Genomic DNA, 22,921 nt, shown 5'->3' on the forward strand with positions numbered 1-22,921 from the left:
AGATTTACATATCAGTTAAACCATTATTCACCAGACATCAAAATAATTATCATATCACAAGAAAATGAATAGTAATAATAAGACAAACCTTGGCATAAATTTAAATCCTAAATATATGCGCCGCCAAACATAAACACTTATAAGTAAAAAACATTGCATTTATGCAAACAACAAATACTATTTATCACACTCATCAACCATAAAATATTTTGTAAATAAACCCTTTCGATTTGCCAACCACCTCTGTTGTTTACTCGGCTTCAACGTAGACATTTTCATTAGTGAATTGCAAATTTTTCCAACAACCCACATCCTCGCAAATCAACTGCACAATATTTATTTTGACTGGAGCATCTCCCTTTTCCTTGTTTTATCCTGCCGGCATCGTTCCTTGATGGAGCCGTCAATCCCGATCCGGGGCGCCAGTTATCCGCCCGAGTGCACCCGCTCGCTGCAACTGCATCTCCTCCCTAATTCAGCGGTTCATGTCCACACCATGGTAACCGCCATAAATGACGGTCGATTTCCGGCAAGACCATCCTTGGCGATTGGTTCTCGTCGGATTTTTAATGTCGTGGAGGAACACTTCCGTCCGGCCGGGGGTGCAGGGAGGCGCGGTTCCGGTAACGAACGCGCGAAAGGATAACTGTACCTTTGGGAAATTCCCGTTACAATACCTGGCCGTCTGTTGGCACTCTTGCGCCGCTTTTAAGTGGCGTTAGGGCTAGTTTACGACGCCCCTGTCATTAGACGTCCAACGGGCGGCCCCTCCAATTAGCGGGAAGAATTTTCGCCTCCTCCGTCGTTATGTTCCATCACGGCTGAGGCCAATCTGTGCGGAGGGAACCGAACGACGACACACATAACGGCACCCAACGTTGATTGGATTCTTGTAATTGCGGATTACCGCATCGTGCATCGTTTTAACCTCGAGGACAGGTGGAGGGAGGAGGCGAAGAACTAACCGCGACGCTTCTCGCATAATTTCATCACGGATCACGTACACCGATGGTCGGAGACAATCATTGTTTTGTCGTTTTTGTCTCCGGGATATTCAAAGGAGACTGACTCGACGAGTGACGTAAAGAAGCCGAACTGGATGGCACAATGGGGCCGACAGTGACAAGAGGTTAAATATTTTACCGATGATGATCGCGGCTTTTATTATCGCTCGAATCGGGGTCGTCGATACCTTGACTTTTCTACTCTGCGGTTTATTATCAAGATTTTAATGGTGTGTTGCAAAACTGATTGAGACATATGTTCGTTACTCATAGTTCTCACCCGGAGCTTCTGCCGCAGCCAAGGCCGCAGACGGAGGTCCGGGTAGATTATTTATTTTTGACAGCGGTTCCCAGAGACCTTTCCAAATGTCGAAATTCAAAAGGATCATCGCTAAGTAGCCCAAATAAACAAGACGAACAAGTCAAAAGGTCAACACTACAAACAACATAACCTTACATAACTATTTTTACCTGTTTATAGTTTTTGAACTTTCGGGCGGAGAGAAATGAAGAAAGACATTTCCGTTGGCGGCGTCAAATGACACTTCCAAATACTTTAGATACTTTTGAAGTGGTGTTCTTGGACTTGACTACGCTTGAACGATTATTCTAGTCTATTTGATTAAAACTGGTGGATCGGAAGGTGGCTGGAAGTCTTAATTTCTTTGTTTGTTGATGGGACACAATTTTTTGATGTCTTTATTTAATCACTGCTCTATTTACACTATTTACACTCATTATCATTTACTGTATGATGGTTTTCTTTTAAAACTACTGATGATGATGATTGACTTTGATTTTTTCTTCTTCGATCAATGTGTAGGTCGATAATGATATTGGTATTTGTTTTACCGACGCCGTCTCATTAGCCCTCGCCGTTTGAAATTAGCGGGAATTTCAAACAAATCGCTGATGATGTTTGAAATGAGGCAGACTTTGACTTTGTGTATCGCAAAATTTCTCCGGAAACCGTGCTATCTCAGACGTAACATCCTTGAAACCGCTTATTCATGATATTTTTCATGAAATTAAAAATCTCATGGAAATCTAAGATCAAGATGTAACTCCGCAAGGTCGTGGTGAAACTAAGAAACTAAATGGAAAGTGATTTTTTCTGGCTGTGTGCTTGCCTTATCAAGAGAAACGCTAACGATACATTCCGAGCAATTACAAAATGTGGAATATGTTAATTTAATAGGATGATGTACCGTGCGATAAAGAAATTAGTCAGAGTAAGCTGTGGACAAAAAGGGTATGTCTTAACTTATTTTTTATGCATTCGAATGGATGTGGATAGAGTCGCTTCCATAATTTCTTTCGACTATCTCGGCTGTTTTTTTTTGGTTGTCTTTGCGCCACCTCCAAAAATTTGCAACATTAATCTACAGAGTGATCAACAAAAAAAACAAATCAAGAGTGCTACCTTTTCTTTCGTTTTATCGAAACGTCTGTCTTAGCTTAATCGTACACATATGTAAGTATACTTGCTATACTTACTTGTTTTATTGGTTGCCTACTTCTCGAAAAATCCATAATTTTTTTTACAAAAAGATTTTTTTGACGTTTAGGTTGTAACGAATCATGAAAACATTCTACAATTCTTTATTTTTGCCTGCAAAAGCATTTAAATCATTTTCTAGAGAAAAAGAATAAGACGCTAAGAAAAATTTTCGAAAATAAGACAAAACGGTGTTGCTACGGTGAGATTCAAAGTGAAATTGTTACGAGTGGGTGAGAAAATTCTTGTAGATCTGTGTCTGCGTATAAGAGCATCCAGAGAAGTATTTATTCATTAATACCTCCCAGGAGACTGCTTCGGAAGAATCTGCCAACAAAGCTAAATTTAGTTTCCCTGGAAAAAGTCTTGTAATTCTCTATATACGGTGTGCACATGTTTCGAATATGCTAAGTAACCTAATCGGATAAAAATTTAACCACAAAAATACGTCTATTCTTGTTGGAAACCCGCTTAGGAATTTATTACTCGAAGATATTTGAAAAGACGTGTCCCGAACCTTCATGATCTTTGATGGGACATTATTTTCCCAAAGCACATTTTTATTCGTTTTGCGTTGAACGTTTCCTCCCGAGTAATTAATTTAGTTGTCAGAAAGACAGTTCCCACACCTGACGTGTATCGACTTTCTTTTGTTGTGACGATATCTTGCTTTAACAGCCCCATAAAACTATTGCGCTAGTAGTAATTGCTAAATCGTGACAGATAAACCGGCGTGTGTGTGGGGGAGGCCGTTCCTTATGTGCAGGGAGGGTCCCCTGGTGTTTAAAATATTGTCGACCATCACGTCCGTGACTTTTTAATGGGTCGTAATATCTTACAATTACGGCTACGTGCTCGTGTAACGGCCTAACCTAAGCGATTCAAATTGGGGGGTCGTTGTTAAGATTTTCAAAGTCAGGAAATCGACCGAGATAATTTTACTTTCGGGGGGAAATAAAAGAGAATTTGCTTCGATTGCATTTTCTTGACTCGATTAAATATTATTACAATTGTGGGAGTCGTGAAGGGTGTTATGGTATGTGAGCTTAGTTGTTTGCTTTTGCAACAACAATAGATGGCATAAATGAGAATTCTTGGGGGTAGCAACTAGGATCAAGGATGAGGCAGGAGTTAGGAGGAGGAAGATCAAAGGAAGTTAGGTGCAGGTAACAAAGTACGTGTGTGGACCGATATGCGCACTCAGAATCGTAATTGCACATTCTCTGGGAGAGCAGAAACTTTATGAAATACATCATAAAGTAGATGGGATATCGAGGGTAATAGATCTTACGTTCCTCGAGGAAATATGTGTGAATGATAAAAGAGTCATGCGAAGGTAATGGGGGTTGAATAATCGCACAAAAGGTAAATATTTTGTCACTTCCCCCGTTATAATTTCAACAGACTGGATAATGAGGAAAGCCACAATGAATAATGGAAGAAGACGATGGAATAAGTACATTCAAGAGGCTCGAGGCATTAATTTGTTGATGACATTTATTCAGGCTGGAAGGAGCTGAACACACGCAGGATAATATTGAAAATCAATTAGCGAATTCGAAACTCCAGGCCAAGAACCAGATTGCGGAATATTGGCAAAAAGTGGTCCCAGGATTAAAACGGCGTGAAAATACAAAACGAATTTTTTCGTCGAACGAATTCTCATTCACTCCGCGCCCATAATAATAATTACATAACCAACGTAACAGGTTCGATGAGTGGAGAATGTTGACAGGTCGCCCAAGAAGTTGCCATCTTTCAGTTTTTTTGGTGGCGATGGTCAGTAACCTCTCGAGCATCGGTGATTTTAATGGCGGCCACCACAGACCGGATTGATAAACTGCACCATTATTAAGTTATCACCGGCGATATTGTCAGTTCGGTGTTCTGCAGCGATACCGAAAATAAATCCTCGCCGTCTCTCCCCTTCGCAAAGTTCCGGATCCGGGAAAATAAACGGAGCGATGTAACATCACTTTTCCGCTGAAACGATCCACCTATGGAAACCGTCAAGGTTGGGGCAAGACGTTCTGGGTCGAGTTCCGGATGTGGCGGTGCTAAGTGTTTCTAATCGGGTTTAATTGGCGATAAGTGGAGAGAAAAATGCGATTCGAAGTGGTTTGGTAAATGCGATTAACAGCAAAGGAGTGTGGAAACCTTGAGGGACGCCGCGAACAACGGCACAGTTTGTTCGCGGATGTCTTTTAAAGGTAAGAGCGACTACAAGAAAATAAACAGTTGTTGCCTGATCCGTTTGTGAATTACGAACAAATCTATATTTGAGGAATTTGTGGAAAACGAGTCTACAGGTCAAGGAGAGGTAAAGCTAAAGGTGCAATTTTTCATTCCCTCCCGAGGGAGGGCGCCGCACTGAGGCGACGACGGGAAGATTCCAGGGTTGGTACTGAGGGGTGAGTGAGTACTGACCCAACATTCACTTTATCTTTGATATGAAACCTGTGTGCTCATATCAAGATGTGGTGGTGTGGGAAAACCCCTGAAAAAAATCTACAGCAGGTCACAGTCTGCCTGTGGGATTCGAACCCGGTACCTTCCGAATGCAAAGCGGCGCGCTAAGCGCTTGGCCACAGCGCTGGGTTAGATTTGGTTGAAAATGTTTGAATTAATGTTGAAAAGGAAGAACAAAAAGAACTGATAATAAACGAAGGTGTTGAGTACTTTGTGTTGCAAAAGGATACTGAAAAAGTTGTTGAAGTGAAAACTTGATAAAAAAAAATTGTCGAAGTGTGGAGTTGATGATTTGAGTCATTAAAAATTCAAGCCCTTCGCGAGTTCAAGAACAACTTGCTAAAGTTCGCCTCTTGAAGCGCTGGGAAATTGTCCGATGACTAATTGATCCCAAATTTCTTTGCAGTTCTTAAACGTCGGTGGTTGGTCGTCTCGCGCCGTTTTTTCTTTGCGGCAACACGATTGGTGAAACACGATCGTTGCGCTTTTGAAATCGTTCGTTCGAGTGGTCGTTTTTCAAAGCAATTATATCGAAGGAGCCGCCAATTGTGCGGGGCAATAAAAAGCTGCAATTTCGAACGTTTCCAATTGTTTCGAAGTCGATTTAGCATTCAGATCGGAATTTGTAGTGAGCGGAAAAATGGCGAAGAGCGGAGAGCCAAGAGCGGGACCCTTGCGGCGTATTCATAATAAATGCGGAAAAGATGAGGCCATTTGCGAGCCCGTTACGGCGTTGCTGTACGTTATTAAGCGATCACATGCAATATGTCGGTTCAATGTTCTCGTCGAGGCACCGAAAATAAATCGTCTCCCCTCGAATCCGGGCCGGGAGTTTCGGCGGCCCCGCCATCCTCGAATGGGATGATGCACGACGTCGTTGCAAATTAACGACGTTCTTGCACGGTTTTAAAAGCCGAATTCTGTGCGGAGCCCCGTAAAACTTTAATTAAAACCGCCGCAGAGGGCGTAGATTTAGCGAGCGGGGAGGCAACCCTTCACCTGGTCCTTCGTCGAAAGAGGGGGATTTTTTCCGGTCGGCGGACGTGCTGGAGGCGATAACGTCGCCGAGAAGTGGAGATATCGCTCTTTAGGCCCCGGTCTATGAGCACGGAACATTGAGCCCGTGATAGCAAATGATGGCCAATCTGCGCGACAAGGGCTCTAATGGTCTTAATTATGGACTCGGGCCCGCCATTTCTCCAACTGGTAAACTTTACGATTATCGGAAAGCACTTTGTTATTTCGGGGAGTATTCCACGTCAAACGGCTTAATTAGCTGCCATTGTTGCGATAAACGGGAGGTCTACACGTTCGCGCCGAAATTCGAACCCGAAAGCTTCTCATCGGCGATGGTCACGTTCACACCACCGACGACGCCGTAAAGTAGCGTTTACAGTGAACATTGCAGCGCTGATGGTGAGTGGTTACGTGACCGGTGACCAAAAGAAAGGCCGAGGCGACCAGTTAAGAACTGAAACGGATGTAATATTAGGAGAGAGGCCACGCGGCTATCAATACTCACAAAGGAAAAGGGAACAAGAGACCACGAGGAAATGTACCGTTTGGACAGAAACGATAGTTGGCACATTTGCTTTTACGATTTTTAAATCGGAAACGGCAGCGCAATTACAGATGGACGAACGAAAGAAGGACACGGAGCGAGGATTTGAATAGTTCTTTGTTCGGAGGAATGGACGAGTTACAGGACTTTATGATGCAGTATGTTATTTCAAAAGAGATTTTTTCATTCGCAACAGTAATGATACAGAAGCAAATTAAGATTTCTCTTGTGAGCTTTTTTCTGTTAGAAGATATGACTTCCAAAAGTGATTTTTTTGACGAGGCCGCAAAATATTTGTCCACAGTTTTCTTCGTCAGAAGCAGATTCTCTTTTTGTCATACTTATGTGATGGCTTATCTCAATGAAATCACAAAACAAACAGGATAAAACTGTTAAGAGAGAATGTCTTAGAAGAGGTATAGAGAAAGAGGCATATTGTATGGAAGTGAAGATGATTGAAGAAGGATAGATCTAAATATATCGCGTTGGAAGAGTGGAAGAAAGGCAAAATAAAAATTGATGTGAATTGAAGGCATGGGAAGAGGCAACAGTAAAGAGAAGAGCAGTAATGAGTGTCAGATTGCTCAAAGGAAGAATAGAAGGAGAAAAAGAAGAAAGAACAAGGTGTATGACAAGCAAATGCAATGATTGAGGAAGAAGATGAAAATTGACACAATTGATAATGAGAAGAAGAAAGAACGAAAAATAAAGCAAAGGAAGGTTTATTGGCAAAGGAGGAGGGATGTGGAGAAAATGTAAGAATGAAATGAAGACTTCTTGAAATGAAGTGCAAGAATTTATAGTAGTGTATATTTGGAGAAGAAAGTTTTCATTCTTCTATTTTGTCCACCGTTGCATTAGAAGATTTCCTCTGGTGCTGCAGAGTGTAGATGTGCAAGATTGTATTTTTTGCTTGGATTTGCTTCACTTCCACAGCGAGTAAATGTATCAATATCAAAATCAATAAATTTTGCATTAACTCAAGAGTAGTTTGTTGTCTTTATTTTCTTGCTAAAATAAACAGAAAATTTGAAGGAAGTGAACATAATCAAGAAAATGAAAAATTAGTCTGTTGTGTGGAGGAAAGGACGATTTCGAGGTGAATGAATGTACTAGTTAGGAAAAGTAAAGAAATTAAACAAGATGGGGCGAGTACCGAAAGGAAAAGAGAAAAAAATGTTTGAGAAATCCATGAATCTTCTAGAACTTCCAGTTTTCCTTATAATTCGTTTTTTATTTTGGCTGTTGTTGCACTGGAAGATTCCTTCCCCGCCAAAATAACTGGGGTCCACCCGGAGTACAGGGTGTTATTGAAAGTTGTAAGTACAGATATTTTAACCACGAGCTACTGGCTTCATGTAGAACTCGAAAAAAATATTTTAAAAAAAGCTACAATTTTTAAAAATTGCTTTTAGTTTTCTACGTTGTCCAACAACCTCGTAGGTAAAATTTCGGCACATTTTAAAAATACACCCTGTATATCATGTTTTATAAAATGTACGTCAATGCGAAGTAACCTATAGGAAATATGCTTTAAAACAAGGAAACCGCATTGGTGTACGTTTTATAAAATATGATATACAGGGTGTATTTTTAAAATGTGCCGAAATTTTACCTACGAGATTGTTTGACAACGTAAAAGACTAAAAGCAATTAAAAAAACTTGTAGCTCAAAAAATAAATGTCATTTTATTTTTTGACATAGAATTTTTTAGATATTTTTTCCGAGTTCTACATAAAGCCAGTAGCTCGTGGTTAAAATATCTGTACAACTTTCAATAACACTCTGTATAACAGAAGAGGATTTTGATTTTTTGATGACCACATTGTCTCTTATTTGATGTTGCACCACGTCACAATTTGCTTGTTAAAAGTGGCGAAATTTGCAATAACCGGGGATAGCGCGTCCCGAAACTTGGACTTTCTTGTCGAAATAAACAGACAATAAAAGCAGGTTTTACAACGTCCGCGGGGATGGTTTCGTCCTTATCGAAACATCAACCGTCTCCGGTCACGTTCACACCGCCGCCGCGCCGCCACATAAAGTCGCGTTTCCATTGCATTTTCGCCAGTTTCGTCGGTGATGGCGAAGCGGGACTTGCACGTGACTGCGCCTCCAGGACCATCTGTGCGGAAAACGAGATTGTATTGCTTTCGGCGCGCTCCTCAAAGGATGGTGATGATGATGATGATGATGACTCAATTGTTGCCTTCATGTAAACGCCGCCATAATGCGTCGAATAGTAGCAGCGAGTCGAGAGTGGAAACCTCGAGGATTGCCTCACAGGTTGCAGTAATGATACGTGCGGAGGCTCACAAGAGGCGGTAATGTGCGGTTTCGGCTTGATGGAACTCGAGAGTGTCATTGTCGGACTAATTATCGCAGGGACATTCGTAGTGCAGCTTGTAATGGAGGTCTTAAGAAATTGGGTTTTATTAGCACGTCGTGGGGTCGCTTCAAGCTCATAATTTTCGAGTTTAACGCTAGCCGCAGCTGTCGACGCGACATAAAAACGAGCAAATGATTAGGACAAAACAATTGGAATGGAATGGTCTAAGAAATAAATAAAAGTTATTATAACAAAGTCAAGGGAAATCGTAAAGGAGAGAAACGGAGAGGCAAGACTAGGGCTTCCAAAAGCAACAGCACTGACGAAGCAACAAAACGAACCAAATTAATTGAATGGATTTGGAGGAAAGAAAGAATAAGACTAAGCCCGAGGTTTAAAAAAAGAACCATCTTACTCCGTTATTTGGGGTAACTTTATGTTTCTCTTATGAGGGGAAAACAAATATTTTTATATGATTATGTTTTATACAACCAAGCTTCATCAGATTCAACACGCATGAGCAAACGTACATTTGATCACTCGTTCGGTTGGGGCCCTCGCCTACGGCTCAGACGCCCAACTTCTGTACTCGTGATTAAATGCACTACTTTGCTCACTTGTATTGAAAATAGCTATTTTGAAAAAGAACCAGCTGACCTTTAGTGAGTTGGAGAAGCAATTTATATCATTGCAATATGTGGAAGAAGTAAATATTCTTCTATGCAACCAAGCTCCATTCGTAAAAAAAAACTTAATTGGAGAATATTGTCGTCATTATGTGTAGAGCATTTAAGAACCATTCATAGAACTGTAAACGTGGTGGCAGATTAACTGGGAGTAACTCGATAAGGATAAAAATGCAAATTCTTTCATAATTCGCGCGTTAAAATGAAATCCTGGGTGTTGGAAACCGTCAATTGTTGTGCTTTTTTAAAGCGTAGATTAATTGGAGCATGTTGACAGCTAACCTAAAATTTAGACCCAAAAAAATCTTTCTTTTTTTCTTTCTTTGCAATGTTTTCCATTAAAAATAGAATAACTAAACGATTCCTATTCTCGAAGCAAATATCTAAGGACACCGTTTGCTGAAAACAAGCATGTACAATTATGTTCCGATTAAACATAAACAAATGTCATTCTTGTCAAACGGCGGGAAATTCAAACTTTACACTGTTCGGTTCTAGAACACAGTGTGGAACTGTTGTGCTTGGAGACTTTTATTGAAAAGTTGAAAAAGCTCCGGATCAAGTCGCATCTTGTATCGTTTCTCTTGGCAGAGACAAGAGAGAACAGGGCTGTTGTTGTATTCGTAGTGCTTGATAATTTTCAGGAGGCTTGAAAGGCTTGTGATGACAGGGGTGCAAATAGCCTATAAATAAAAAAGTTAGAAGGGCGCTTTCGCCGTAACCCTCCGTATTAATAAAATATTAAAGGAAGAGCAGAATTTGAGGAATAAATCTCTAGGTGAATAACAGGGGTGTCAGTGCGGAATCCCTGCGAGTAGCCTTGCACACGTGTTTCCGAGCCTCCCCCAATTTCTCTTTGTCTTCGTCGGCGGTGATTTGTTTGTCAAAGTCGTACCCGTCTTATTAAATTACGCCCTATCAAAGGAGGTTATTGAATAACTAATGAAGATCCCAATAACTCCGGCCATCGGATTCCGGAGTGTCTCGCTCGCCGTCAATAATTGTTGTTCCCCCGATCTCGACCCGGAGGAATCTTGCCCGGAACCGGGGCACGGATGTCATCGCTCCCCCTGACGGGCATATAATTTGTCATAAAGTTGACGCGAACGGACTGTGTCACGTGATAAATTGCACTCGGGATGTGCGAAACAATGTGATGGCGTTTCCGGCGCACCGTAACGATTTTCGGGGGTAAATAAAGAAACGGGGGCGGCGTCGGATTTAATTGTGTCGATCATTAATGCGGGGCTGATTGGAATTAAGTGGAATTGTGGGGCTTTTCCGGGACGGCGGATTATTTCGACGATCGGAAAAAATCACCAGGACGGTTTCCGTCGTTATTTATGACGTCCTGATTCCTCGATATTAATAGTCCTCGAGGGTATTAAGACGAAATAAACGTCGTCCTCGATAATAAATTGTGAGTTTACATGCGAAATCCGGCCACGATACGCAACTTTATTAAACGGCTTTAGTTCCGGAGGTTAGAACTGCACTTACTTACGCTCGATGTAACGTTTCCAAATCCTACTTATGTAAATATATCGCGTGGTCTCTTCAGCCAACTTCCCCAACTTATGTTCCAAGCCAACTTCGTGCGGTTCATTAAACAGGACTTCTCTCGATGGAACAGACCGCAGAAGTCGCAACTTCGTCGGCTCCAAAGCTAGGTGATTATGCGTTGTTCTTTCCGCGGATCAAAATCTCCAGGGGGCGAAAATAATTTCCGCCTGGCATTTGGGCGGCGTCGGGGGCGGCCACCATTTCCAAACGCCTCGACCAAAACCTCTTTACCTGCTGGCTTGCACAATTTATATCGGGCGTTCAAATGAAATTCTGGGCTGAGTAGGCGTTGGAAAAATTAAACCGTTTAGAACAGTGTAAAGTTTGAATTTCCCGCCGTTTGACACGAATGACATTTGTTTAATCGGGACATAATTGAACATGTTTGTTTTCAGCAAAGGGTGCCCTTAGAGATATTTGCTTCGAGAATAGGAATCGTTACGTTATTCTATTTTTGATGTAAAACATTGCAAAGAAAGAACAAAAAGAAAAATTGTTTGGCTCTAAATTTTAGGTTAGCTGTCAAGATGCCCCAATTAATCTACGCTTTAAAAAAGCACAACAATTGACGGTTTCCAACGCCTCCCCAGGCCAGGATTTCATTTGAACGCGCGATATTTGCTCACCGAATAAAATCACAAAAATATTATCTAATTAGTCAGGACCTTTACTGCAATTGCGCACGACATAATTTTGTTTAATGTCATTTACTCACGTTTTCGTAACACTTGGTCCGGTGTTCGCTTGCAAAACTTCTCACTCTATTGTACAATATGTCATCGTTAAGACACATTTTTAACAAACAAGATGTCACCTCACAATACGCAGGAGTGGTTTTTCATCTGCCTTATTAACACTTTTATTAGTCTCGAAACAACTGTCAAAGGTAAAAGTTAATAAATCTTGAAGGTTTTCGCGTGGGTATTATATATTGTTCTAAATTTCTCCAGTACAATAAAAATCATCTACAAATTAATTAAGTTTTTTTGAAGGAAAGTTTTAATACGTATTGTTTCATATTCTGAAACTTTTTGAAAGCGCTTTTTCGACGTTTCATTTTTTTTTTAATGAATCGATAATTTATAAAACGATACGATCTCTTAATTTGGCTCGTGCATCCGGTCGAGAATAAAAAATGACATTTGGTAACAAAGTGTCAAAGGTTATTTATTGATAACGAACGAAACTGATATATTGCGTTGCTCTGGAGAATATACGAGATATTTTTGCTCCATTGTCACTTCCTACATGTGACTAAATGTGTATCTTTGTATCATGCAGAGTTGCATTAGAGTAATTAGATTTTATGTAAATTAACAGTTTCTCATCTAGCGCAGTTCAAATTCTGGTTATTACAAACGTTCGCTGAAATTTATTCAACCATACCATTTTCCAACAATTTGAATTTATTACATTTTTATACAGGGTGTTAGTAAATGGTTGGGAATAAATTTCAGGGTGAATTCCTTACGAAAAATGTGGCTTAAAACCTAAATAAAGTTTTTCGTTAAATAGGGTAGTTTTCTCAAAAAAAAAATGTAGTCCACTGTTGGAGAATTTCTCTAATTAGTTCATTTGTCTGCCTAAAATCGCATTAGTTTTGATTTTTTTTTTTAAATTCAAGTTTCAACTTTAAATTTTTTCTTTAAACCATTATTATTTCGCAGTATTTAAAAAAAAAATACGGATATGCCAGAATACATTTATTTTTATTTTTTTTATTTTTTTGAGAAAATACTCATTTTAACGAAAAATTTTATTTAGGTTTTCAGCCACATTTTTCATAAGGAATTCACTCCGAAATTTATTCCCAACCATTTACTAACACCCTGTATATGTACAGGGTGTTTTCGAAGTTGAGGCCTTCCTTGCAACACGAAGTACTACACATTATTCTTAAGAAGTTTAACCTAAATCTTCTCAGTAAAATGTTTGTATTAACGGAGATAATTGATTGTATATTTTGATAGTTTTCTAAAATTTTGAGTCCGGTCCTGTCTATTTCTCCGCTGTACTAGATTTCTACTAATTACTACTAATTTCTACTAATTACTAATTTCTAACAAATCGGCGCAAATTTGAGTAGGACTGGTTTCAAAAATTTCAAAAAAATTAACTGTATCTTCATTGCCGTACACATTTTACTAAGGTGATTTTGGCTAAAACTGTTTTGAACAACGCATACTATCACATATTAAAAGAAACGCCTCAACTTCGAAAACACCCTGTATATTTTTTTGTGCGTTCACAATCGACTCTTCAACCCCAACTTTAAGGATAAATTGAAATGAACACCCGATACAATAATTTGGTGCATTTTAACAATGTGACAGTCCTAGCTTTTGACAGTCTCTTGTTTGTTCAAGACAAAGATCCAAAACATGACTTGCTGAAAATTGGTTTAAAGAAAAAATAATAAATTTTTGTAATTTGCTATTTTGGATTGAAAATGAAGATTACGTAAATATTTATCACTGATGATTTTTGGTTTTATATTTTAGGAATCTAGGAGAAAAATGTTTTCTTTGTATGCAGTTTTTCATTGTATGAAATGTCACACGTCATTTATTACATATTGTAATGTCTGACACTAAATAACGACTTTTATTCTTCTTTGTATCCGTTCTATCAGTTCTTCATAATTATAGGGTATTTTAACGATACATGACGAATTGATAGTCTCATGTAATGAGAGTGGAAGTAATTTACTAGTTAATATATTTTTTAATAGCATATTCGATTTCTTTTTAACGAGCAACTCAAAGTGTGAAAGTAAATTGGGAATTGTGTTTATAGCACAAATCCTATAATTTTTCTTGTGATGTAACAAGACTAACAATTGATTGTTATTACATATTAACACTTAGTTATTTACGAAATGAGTGCGTGAAGACATGTTTCGCGCATGAGCGCATTATTTGAGGCACGAGCGACCAAGGGGCGAGTGTTTCATTTGCGCGAATGTGCCGAATACGTCTTCTCGCATCGAAGTTCGTACAATATTTTTTGAAAATCTGATTTGTCGTATACCCTTTGTGAACAGGATAGCACTTAGAATTAATAGCGATTTATTTTCACTCTTTTGACATTTTCATCATACAAATTGGAGAAATGGCGTTCTGTAAACCAGAGTTTATGATTATCAAGTCAAATTATTTTCGTAGTGCTCAAAAAGGGGAATGTTTTTTGAATGATTTTGAAGCACTAATGCACGAAATTGACGTTGACGCATCCAAAAAGGATTCGCATTAGTGCGCGAACGTCGGTTTTGCGCACTAGTGCTTCAAAATCATAGCAGTGCGCGAACATCGATTTCGCGCACTACTATGCGGTCGCGAAATGTCATTTTGTAGGTAGTGAGTTCAAAAAAGAATTTTTATAGACCGGTATCTATCAATGATTGGTCCAATTATTATGTAACCCCTCGTACATTACACAATTTTCCCCCAAAAAAACTACAAGTATCCATTTTTGACAATTTTTTTATTAAAAAAAAAAGATCCAAAATTTCACATCGTGTAAAGTGAAGTAGGTACACCAGTCTCAGTCGAACTGAAGATAAAATTCCTAAAAGCTGTACTCGTATCCACCACCGTACCCCGAATCCACCCCCCATTGGTGCTGTTTGATCGATTCCTCAGCATGAGCCAGCTGATGTTGCACCTTGGCAACGTGCACCTCGGGGGTGTCGTAGGGCACCCCGCTGGGGGCGATCACCGGCAGGTGTTTGGAGTACCCGCCGGCGTATTGCGCCCCCGCTTTGGCCAACTGGTGGGCGATGAGGTGCTCCTGCCGGGCGACTTTCACCGCGGGGGTGTCCACCGGCACTCCCTTCTTGGTGATGACCGGGATGTGGTAGTAGCTCTGGTGGTGGTCGGCCGGGTAGTGGTCGTCGTCGACGTCGTCGTGGACGGACGCGTGTGCGATGAAATGTTGCAATTTGGCGGCTTGCACTTCCGGAGTTTCCTCCGGGACGTGGGAGTGGTAGATGTTGCGTCGGGTGCGGAAGTGGGTTTGCGCTTGGGAGAGGGCGGCGAAGTGGGCGGCTTTGGCTTGTTGGACTTCCGGGGTGTCGATTGGAATTTCTGCAAAAGGGCAAAGTTTACACTCGGGTGCGTCACGGAGGGATTATCGGCGGGATTTTCGAATTCAATTCAAGTTTTATTGGTGTTTCCTCCAAATGCCAAATACATTTTCATTTTTGTCTGTCTGTGTAAACATTTTATTTCTGTGGCATTTCATCAATTTGGTGTTTAGTTTCAAAAATTTATACATTTTGCCCTAAAATCTTATCTCTAATTGTCACTGTTTATCACGGTAATAAAGTAAACATTTATAACGTGAAAAGCGATAATTTTTATCGAAATTACCACATAATTTGCAAAATAACGTTTTCTTTTGCTTGGAATTTAACATTGAAAGAAATCGTGAGTTTCATGCGTCACTTTGTGGGGTAATTGTCATATTTTTATAATCTTTACGTTGCCAACTTATCTAGGTTGTAAAATTGAAAATTACTGTGTATTTACATTTTGCCAATTACTGTCACGAGCAATCGTGTAAATTATTTAAATATAAATTTCTAAAACATTGCAAAGAAATTCTGTAATATTTTGTATTTGCTTTGAGAATAGGAAATTGTTAGTTATTCTAAAACATTGCAAAGAAAGAAGAAAAACAGAAATATTTTTTGTTAATAAATTTTAGGTTAGCTGTCCACATGCTCTAATTACAATGTCAATTTACACAAGCAAAACAATTGACGGTTTCTGACGCCTTCCCAGCCACACGATTTCATTTGAACGCCCGATATCGCAGAGATAATAAAAATATTCAGCGTTCTTTGGGAGAAGAATTCGTTAAACCATCACGTAATATTTACATTTTTAGGTGGATAACAAGAAAAAATGTAGAAAAATCCAAAATGACGAGAAATATTGTATTATAGGAGTAACAATACTTACAAAAGTCTTCATAAAAACTGTTTGATGTTTTTTATGGTTCTGTTGGAGAGCAATCAATCTTTTCAACTGGCAACTTCCATTTTATTAAGTTTAAAGAGATGACATTCTTGTGGTTAAGACAAAAATGTATTTCAAAGGAAAGTAGAAAAAAAAATTAAATTCGTTTTACAGATTTATGTCATGAATAAAATCTAAGGCTGCTTTTGTAAGGTGAAGTTTAAAGAAACTTTTTTGCCAAATTTACCAGTTACCATCAAAGGTACAAAGCAAATTACATCATCAACAATATAACAAGTGGTGTGATTATTGAGGATATCTACGAGTGAAATCGAGCGGCAGATTCAATGGTTCCGTAGGACGAATCTAATGTGCTGCTTCGGTTTCACGAGTCATATTATCGATTATTAATCATATCGTTTATATTTGATGAGAGAATACAGGGTGTTATTGAAAGTTGTACAGATATTTTAACCACGAGCTACTGGCTTCATGTAGAACTCGGAAAAAATATATAAAAAATCCTATGTCAAAAAATAAATGTCATTTTATTTTTTGAGCTACAATTTTTTTAAATTGCTTTTAGTCGTCTACGTTGTCAAACAACCTCGTAGGTAAAATTTCGGCACATTTTAAAAATACACCCTGTATATCATATTTTATAAAACGTACACCAATGCGATTTCCTTGTTTTAAAGCATATTTCCTACAGGTTACTTCGCATTGGCGTACATTTTATAAAACATAATGTACAGGGTGTATTTTTAAAATGTGCCGAAATTTTACCTACGAGGTTGTAGGACAACGTAGAAAACTAAAAGCAATTAAAAAAAATTGTAGTTCAAAAAATAAATGTCATTTTATTGATTTTATTGATTTTGCTTTTTGTTGACTGTATCTTTTGGGACCGAGTTATCTCTTGTAAAATTATTTCAGTTAATTTTTTCTTCTACAATTTCTATAAGAAATTATTTTACCTTTTGACATTTTCTGAATAAAAGATCAGGTATTGTGTCCATCAATGAAAGAGAACTAGAGTCACGAAATTTATGTAGATATTTAATCCCGTATTGTATTGTTACACTTAATGAGGATAAATATTTAAAACTTGAATTGAATGAATAATCATTAACTTGTACACAGCACAATGTATAAATCACCGACGATGAAATTTTAATTCGACAGATTTCAAAAACTTTTAATGAAATGAATAATTAATAATATTGCGCAAATTGATTCAAATTATGTTAACTTTCCCCCACACTGAATATTTAAATTCAATTTGTTAAGTAGCTAACATACTTTTCAACGGAAATCCTCATTACGTTTGAACTAATCAAACTTCGCAAGAAAAACAATTTAACCTTGCCCAAGCAAAAAAGCCAAATTAGCGTTCAAAATGTCGAATCAATAATGAAAGACGACTTTTAAGACTCGGATTAGACTGCAAAAACATTTTTTATTGGTTTTTAAGACCTTTTGTGCTTTTGTATTATTCCACCATATCAATTATTCTTTGGATACAAAAACAAATTTCATTTTAGGATTGTTAAACACAAGAGTAACAGCACTGACAGCAAAACATTTTTTAGTGGTGCTTACCTGAAGAGTATGCACCAATGGCGTAGTGCTGTTTGCCAGGCTGGCCGTAAATCACGTTGGTTTGGTACTGCGGCGGTTGGTAGTGCTGCTGCGTGTACTGCTGAGGTTGGTACTGTTGCTGTTGGTACCCCTGAGGTTGGTAGTGCTGAGATTGGTACTGCTGGGGTTGGTACTGCTGCTGCTGCTGAAACTCTTGGTATCTCCCTGTGGACGGCTTCCTCGCCGCCAGAGCTTTCGCCTTCTCGTAGGCCTCGAAGTGAGCGGCTCTGGCGGCTTGCACCTCAGGGGTGTCGATCGGTACTCCATTTTTGATGATGGGCACGTGTCCGCTTTGGCCCTGATACGCGTAATTCTGAGCTTTCACCATCGCGCACAACACACCAACCAAAAGGAATTGAGTCTTCATTTCGACAACTTCAACCTCCTCGGAGATGGTATTCCAGGACTGTTGAGTGTTGGTGTGCCGCAAGACGGAACCACCTCCCTTTATATATCAGCCGAAATGTGAATAATAACAAGGGCGCCAGCCGTGAAGTCTAATTAATCTCGGTCAATGGGTTTATTACCGAAAAATAAATACATTATTTCGATGAGGTTACGTGGATGTGATGCGTATGGTAAAGCAAGCCACCGACCACTTTCACTGGAACCCCTCCAGAAGTCTGGTTCCTTGTAATATCCTAATATCTGGGCACCCCCGCGGTAATCCCGGCGGTCTATTGTTTTTAAGCTCCCTACCACAATGGACCCCTGTTGATTAATAGTTCGGGTGTTATCCTTTAATTTGGTAATCTTATTGGTTTAACCGGCATTGTCGCCCGGATTACACCAGCTTAATCATGTCTTGCTTGATGAGATCGAGTCCTGGAATTAAATCCCGTCCCTTGATTTCGTTAGCGGCACGTGTGCCTCCACATCGAAAAATTTACACGAACAAACATAGTCGAGGAAATGGTCTACGAATAAGTACCAGTTAAGGGGATTCCGCTAAGTTTTATTTAATGGCAAAGAAAATTGTGCCGTCTGTTATTAGATGAGTCTCTCGGAGTGGAAGCAAAGTAAAATTCGCGCCAGGGGATGGTCATTGCGGGGGAATTAATGCGGCTGCTCCAGTTGTTTGTTTCTTTTAGTTTGTGGCATCTGGCATGGCAAGAGGTCATTAAAATAATTAAAAAGAACTATTCCGAAGCGAAAATTCGGCTATTAGAACGATGCGAGAAACGATTTTTTTGGAAATATCACATACAAATTATTAATTATGTGAGTTTGCCCAAGAGAACTTATACAGGGTGTTTTTGAAATGCGTGAACAAATTTTAACCACGAGCTACTGGCTTCATGTAGAACTCGGAAAAAATATCTAAAAAATTCCATGTCAAAAAATAAAATGACATTTATTTTTTGAGCTACAATTTTTTTTAATTGCTTTTAGTCTTCTCCGTTGTCAAACAACCTCGTAGGTAAAATTTCGGCACATTTTAAAAATACACCCTGTATATCATATTTTATAAAACGTACACCAATGCGGTTTCCTTGTTTTAAAGCATATTTCCTATAGGTTACTTCGCATTGGCGTACATTTTATAAAACATGATATACAGGGTGTATTTTTAAAATGAGCCGAAATTTTACCTACGGGGTTGTAGGAACAGCGTAGAAAACTAAAAGCAATTAAAAAAAATGGTAGCTCAAAAAATAAACGTCATTTTATTTTTTGACAGACTTTTTTAAATATTTTTTCCGAGTTCTACATGAAGCTCGTGATTAAAATTTGTGCACGCATTTCAAAAACACCCTGTATTTCGATAAAACAAAGTTATCTTGTTTTAATTAGATAGATCCAACATATTTTATATTTTATTAAATCATCTCATACAAATATAGAACAGTTTTTGCACTCGACAAACTTTATTTAATTTACCAAGAAATAATCTTCTTCCTTCAGTAAACACTAAAGATTATTTGCACCAGTTGTGGTTGAGATAAACACCAAGACCAAGCGGGCGATGGAACGAAACGGTATGGGCGGGGCTGTGATGTACACTCCACTTACGTAAACTAGACGTCACGTGATGTCCTCTTTTCAGTTTGGGTAAATTCCGCGCAATTATGTATTTGCCTTTCATGACAGTTATTTATGTGATTGTAAAATGATCATGACTATCAACAAGCAGTAGGTGGTGGTGTTTTAATTAACTAGCTCTATACCTATAAAACTTAATTACAATATATGCTTTGTTTATAAATATTCATTGTATACACACTATTAAATACAACTTCAAATTTATCACCAAGATGTCAAGACTGAAATCTATGTAATTCGGTTTTAGAATGACTTATTGAGCAGATAATGAAATCGTTCCACAGCACAATGAGTGCTTAAAGAATAAAATAATTTTCTTGTAATTAAATTTTCCAGAGAGATTTTTATTACCCATTATGTCATACTTCAGTGTCTAAATTCGACGCAACACAAGATAATTACATTTTTACATTAACAAAAAATATGTCGTGACACTTTATAAACTGTTCGAAACAATCAGGAGATAATGGGAGATAATACTCTTCCCACAAGGTTTTTTAAAAGCCCAAGGGTATCACGATGATTGTACAGCTCGTAGTGCTTCCACATGCAGCAGCAGTGGGCTAACAGTTAATTTTTATTAGTAATAATAATAATAGTAGTAGTAGTAGTAGTAGTGATTTATTGTCCAACAGTTTTCCAACCAATTACAGGACAAAATGCAAATTACTATTAGCAAAATAAACGTTATGCTGGAAACCAAATATACAGGGTGTGTCAGAATTCCACCGACAAACTTCCAGGGCTAATTCTATGATCAAAAATAAGCATAAAACTCTTAATACATATAGGGTCAAAAACGCTTAGTTTGCGAGATAATCAACAAAAGACGTAAAACAATTACGAGCTGAATCCCTTGGATTTTATGAGGTCGTCTGTGCATTGAACAGGGGAGGACAAAATTTTGCCAATTTTTATAAATGATACAAAGCTCCTTTAGTGTTTTTATAATATTGGGACACCTGTATATATACCGCAATATTTTCCGAATATGCAGTAGAAGCGTAGCTATCATCTAGAAAAAAGAAAAAGTCAATATCTTTAATAACAAACAAGTTTAAGGAGCTTTTCCGCAACTCTGGGACACCCTGTATATCAAAAGTAAAAGTAAAAAAAAATCTTTATAAATATATTTTTTGTAAAATTTTGTTGATGATGCTCGATCACATTGAACAAATCTTTTGAAACAATAATTTTACGTACCAAATGGACTGAACCGCCTATCCGCCGGATTGCAATCCAATTGAAAACGTGTAGAATGTTTTAGGGAGGATTGCATCGCGACAGGTGCCTCCGTAGTCATTCCGGGAGCTCGATGTTCTCTGATGGATGAGGAAAGATCCTGCAGGACATCCTTGATAATCTTCATAATTTAACAGTAGCTGAAATATCTCCCGATTGTTTCGAGTAGTGCGTTATGTACGAGGACACTGTACCGCAGAGTAGAATTTTCTCCGTCACATTTTAAACTCTCCACCAAGTAGTGGCAGGACGAAGGATAATTAGTATCGATTTAGGTTTTAAGCTCGCCACAACTTTTCCAGTTGATCCCGATAGTTTTCAGTTGGCGAGTAAGTGCGGTTAAGTGTAATTGTAGCGTTCCCAACTTCGTTGCTATTCCTACCAACCAAACAAAACCGAATTCCCCAATTAGTAATGTAACTGACACGACCAGTACACACTTTTTCCAACCAGCTAAACCGAAAATCCCTAATTAATATCAGTAGATGTAGACGCACCCACTTAATCGATTCGTGTGATGTTTTCATCCCTTCACTGTCCACTTCTCACCCTTTGATTTTTTGTTGCAGGTCTCCGGTCGGCAATGTCGGCATAATCGACTCGCGTCTAATGGAGGTCAGTATTACGAGTGGTTTTTCCTGCTCGTGGCCGTGTACGGCCATTATAGTGGACGTTAACACTGTTAAAACGTCAATGAAAATTTCCGATCGACCGCGGTTAAATCGATTACGCCCGTTTGACGGCCTGCATACGGCGGCGGCTGCAACGAAATTTTATATTTCGCACGTCGTAAATAATATTAACGAACGGGGGAGGAACCCTGCGGGACGACGCTAATTAAAATTGCGAGGTCCCACAAAGCACCTGCTTTGTGGCATTAAATTAATTTCGTATTTTCCTGGGAACGGGCTTATGTGTTTTAAAAGGTCGTAAAGGTGGGGTTGCTTCGCGAAAAAGGCACCGCGCGGGGATGTGTGACGCAACTCTTCTTTTTGGCAACGACTCGTTGTGGAGCAATTACGGTGAGAAACTGTTCCCGGCTAATTTTACGCCGGATCAAAACGGAGTCATTGCGGTAATTGCCGTGTCATCATCGATCTGTTACTGTTAGAGGTGTTTCTTTCAGTTAGCAATTTCTAAATCGTCCTTAATTTCTGAAGTTTGGAACAATGTATTTCCTTTGCACAATTTAATTGTGTCGTGATTATAATAGGTGTGTTAATTACAGTATTTAAACTCCGATTCAGTTTAAACCAATTATCCGTACTACTGCAAAATTGTAATAATCGCAGTATAATTCGATTATTCTGTTATTATCTCTCTACTAATTATAAAATGCTTCCCAAACTACACTACAAGGTTGTTAATTGCACACCTTTGTGACAATCATTTACCTATCAGTCGTTTATAATACTAAATAATAATTTATTCATGAGTGACGTTTTACAAATAAATGTTGTTACATCAACTTTGGACCTTGCCTCAAGGGAACAAAATCGTTTGCACAAATCAAATAATGATCTATGTGTGTTTCAGCATTGATTTTAAATATTTGTCAGTATTATACAGGGTGTCACAGAAATAAGTGCATTTATTTTAACTGGTAATAGTACTCATCAATTACAACAATGTTTCTAAATAAAGTTTCTTGGATTTTACAAAATTGAATTGCCATTTGTCCCCCCTTTATTTTGACGTGCCGTTAACGTTGAATGCAATTTTATAAATCTGAAAACTTTTTTAAACAGGAATCGCAAAAACTGAATGTTTTTATTTCCTTCGTATTGCACTTGATGAATAATAGTTATTTATGCAACGAGTTTCTGTGTAAATTGGGCTTTTCTAATTGCCCGAGGGACAAGATTAAAACACGAGCGTAGCGAGGGTTTTAAGATCTCGAGGGCAATTAGAAAAGCCCAATTT

At 38.7% G+C, this 22,921-nt stretch overlaps 2 protein-coding genes across 5 annotated transcripts in view; one reads left to right on the top strand and one right to left on the bottom strand.

Moving 5' to 3' along the window:
• The window catches only part of Pgant9 (polypeptide N-acetylgalactosaminyltransferase 9), a 153,360-nt gene that overhangs the window by 15,746 nt on the left and 114,693 nt on the right, over positions 1-22,921 (top strand). For 3 of the 4 annotated variants that reach the window (XM_069057190.1, XM_069057186.1, XM_069057187.1), the window contains exon 2: positions 21,568-21,613. The exons of the other annotated variant lie outside the window; for it this stretch is intronic. The gene's annotated coding sequence lies outside the window, so the exon portion shown is untranslated. The remainder of the gene's footprint in view (positions 1-21,567; positions 21,614-22,921) is intronic. 4 annotated transcript variants of the gene reach the window in all.
• LOC138138941 (pupal cuticle protein-like) lies at positions 14,576-18,149 on the bottom strand. The gene is made up of 2 exons (XM_069059075.1): positions 17,675-18,149; positions 14,576-15,196 (listed from the first exon to the last, which is right to left on the bottom strand). The coding sequence occupies exons 1-2, from the start codon at positions 18,078-18,080 to the stop codon at positions 14,679-14,681; spliced, it is 924 nt and encodes a 307-aa protein (XP_068915176.1). The 5' UTR covers positions 18,081-18,149; the 3' UTR covers positions 14,576-14,678.

This window comes from Tenebrio molitor, chromosome 9, assembly GCF_963966145.1.
Source record: "Tenebrio molitor chromosome 9, icTenMoli1.1, whole genome shotgun sequence".
Lineage (NCBI taxonomy): Eukaryota > Metazoa > Arthropoda > Insecta > Coleoptera > Tenebrionidae > Tenebrio > Tenebrio molitor.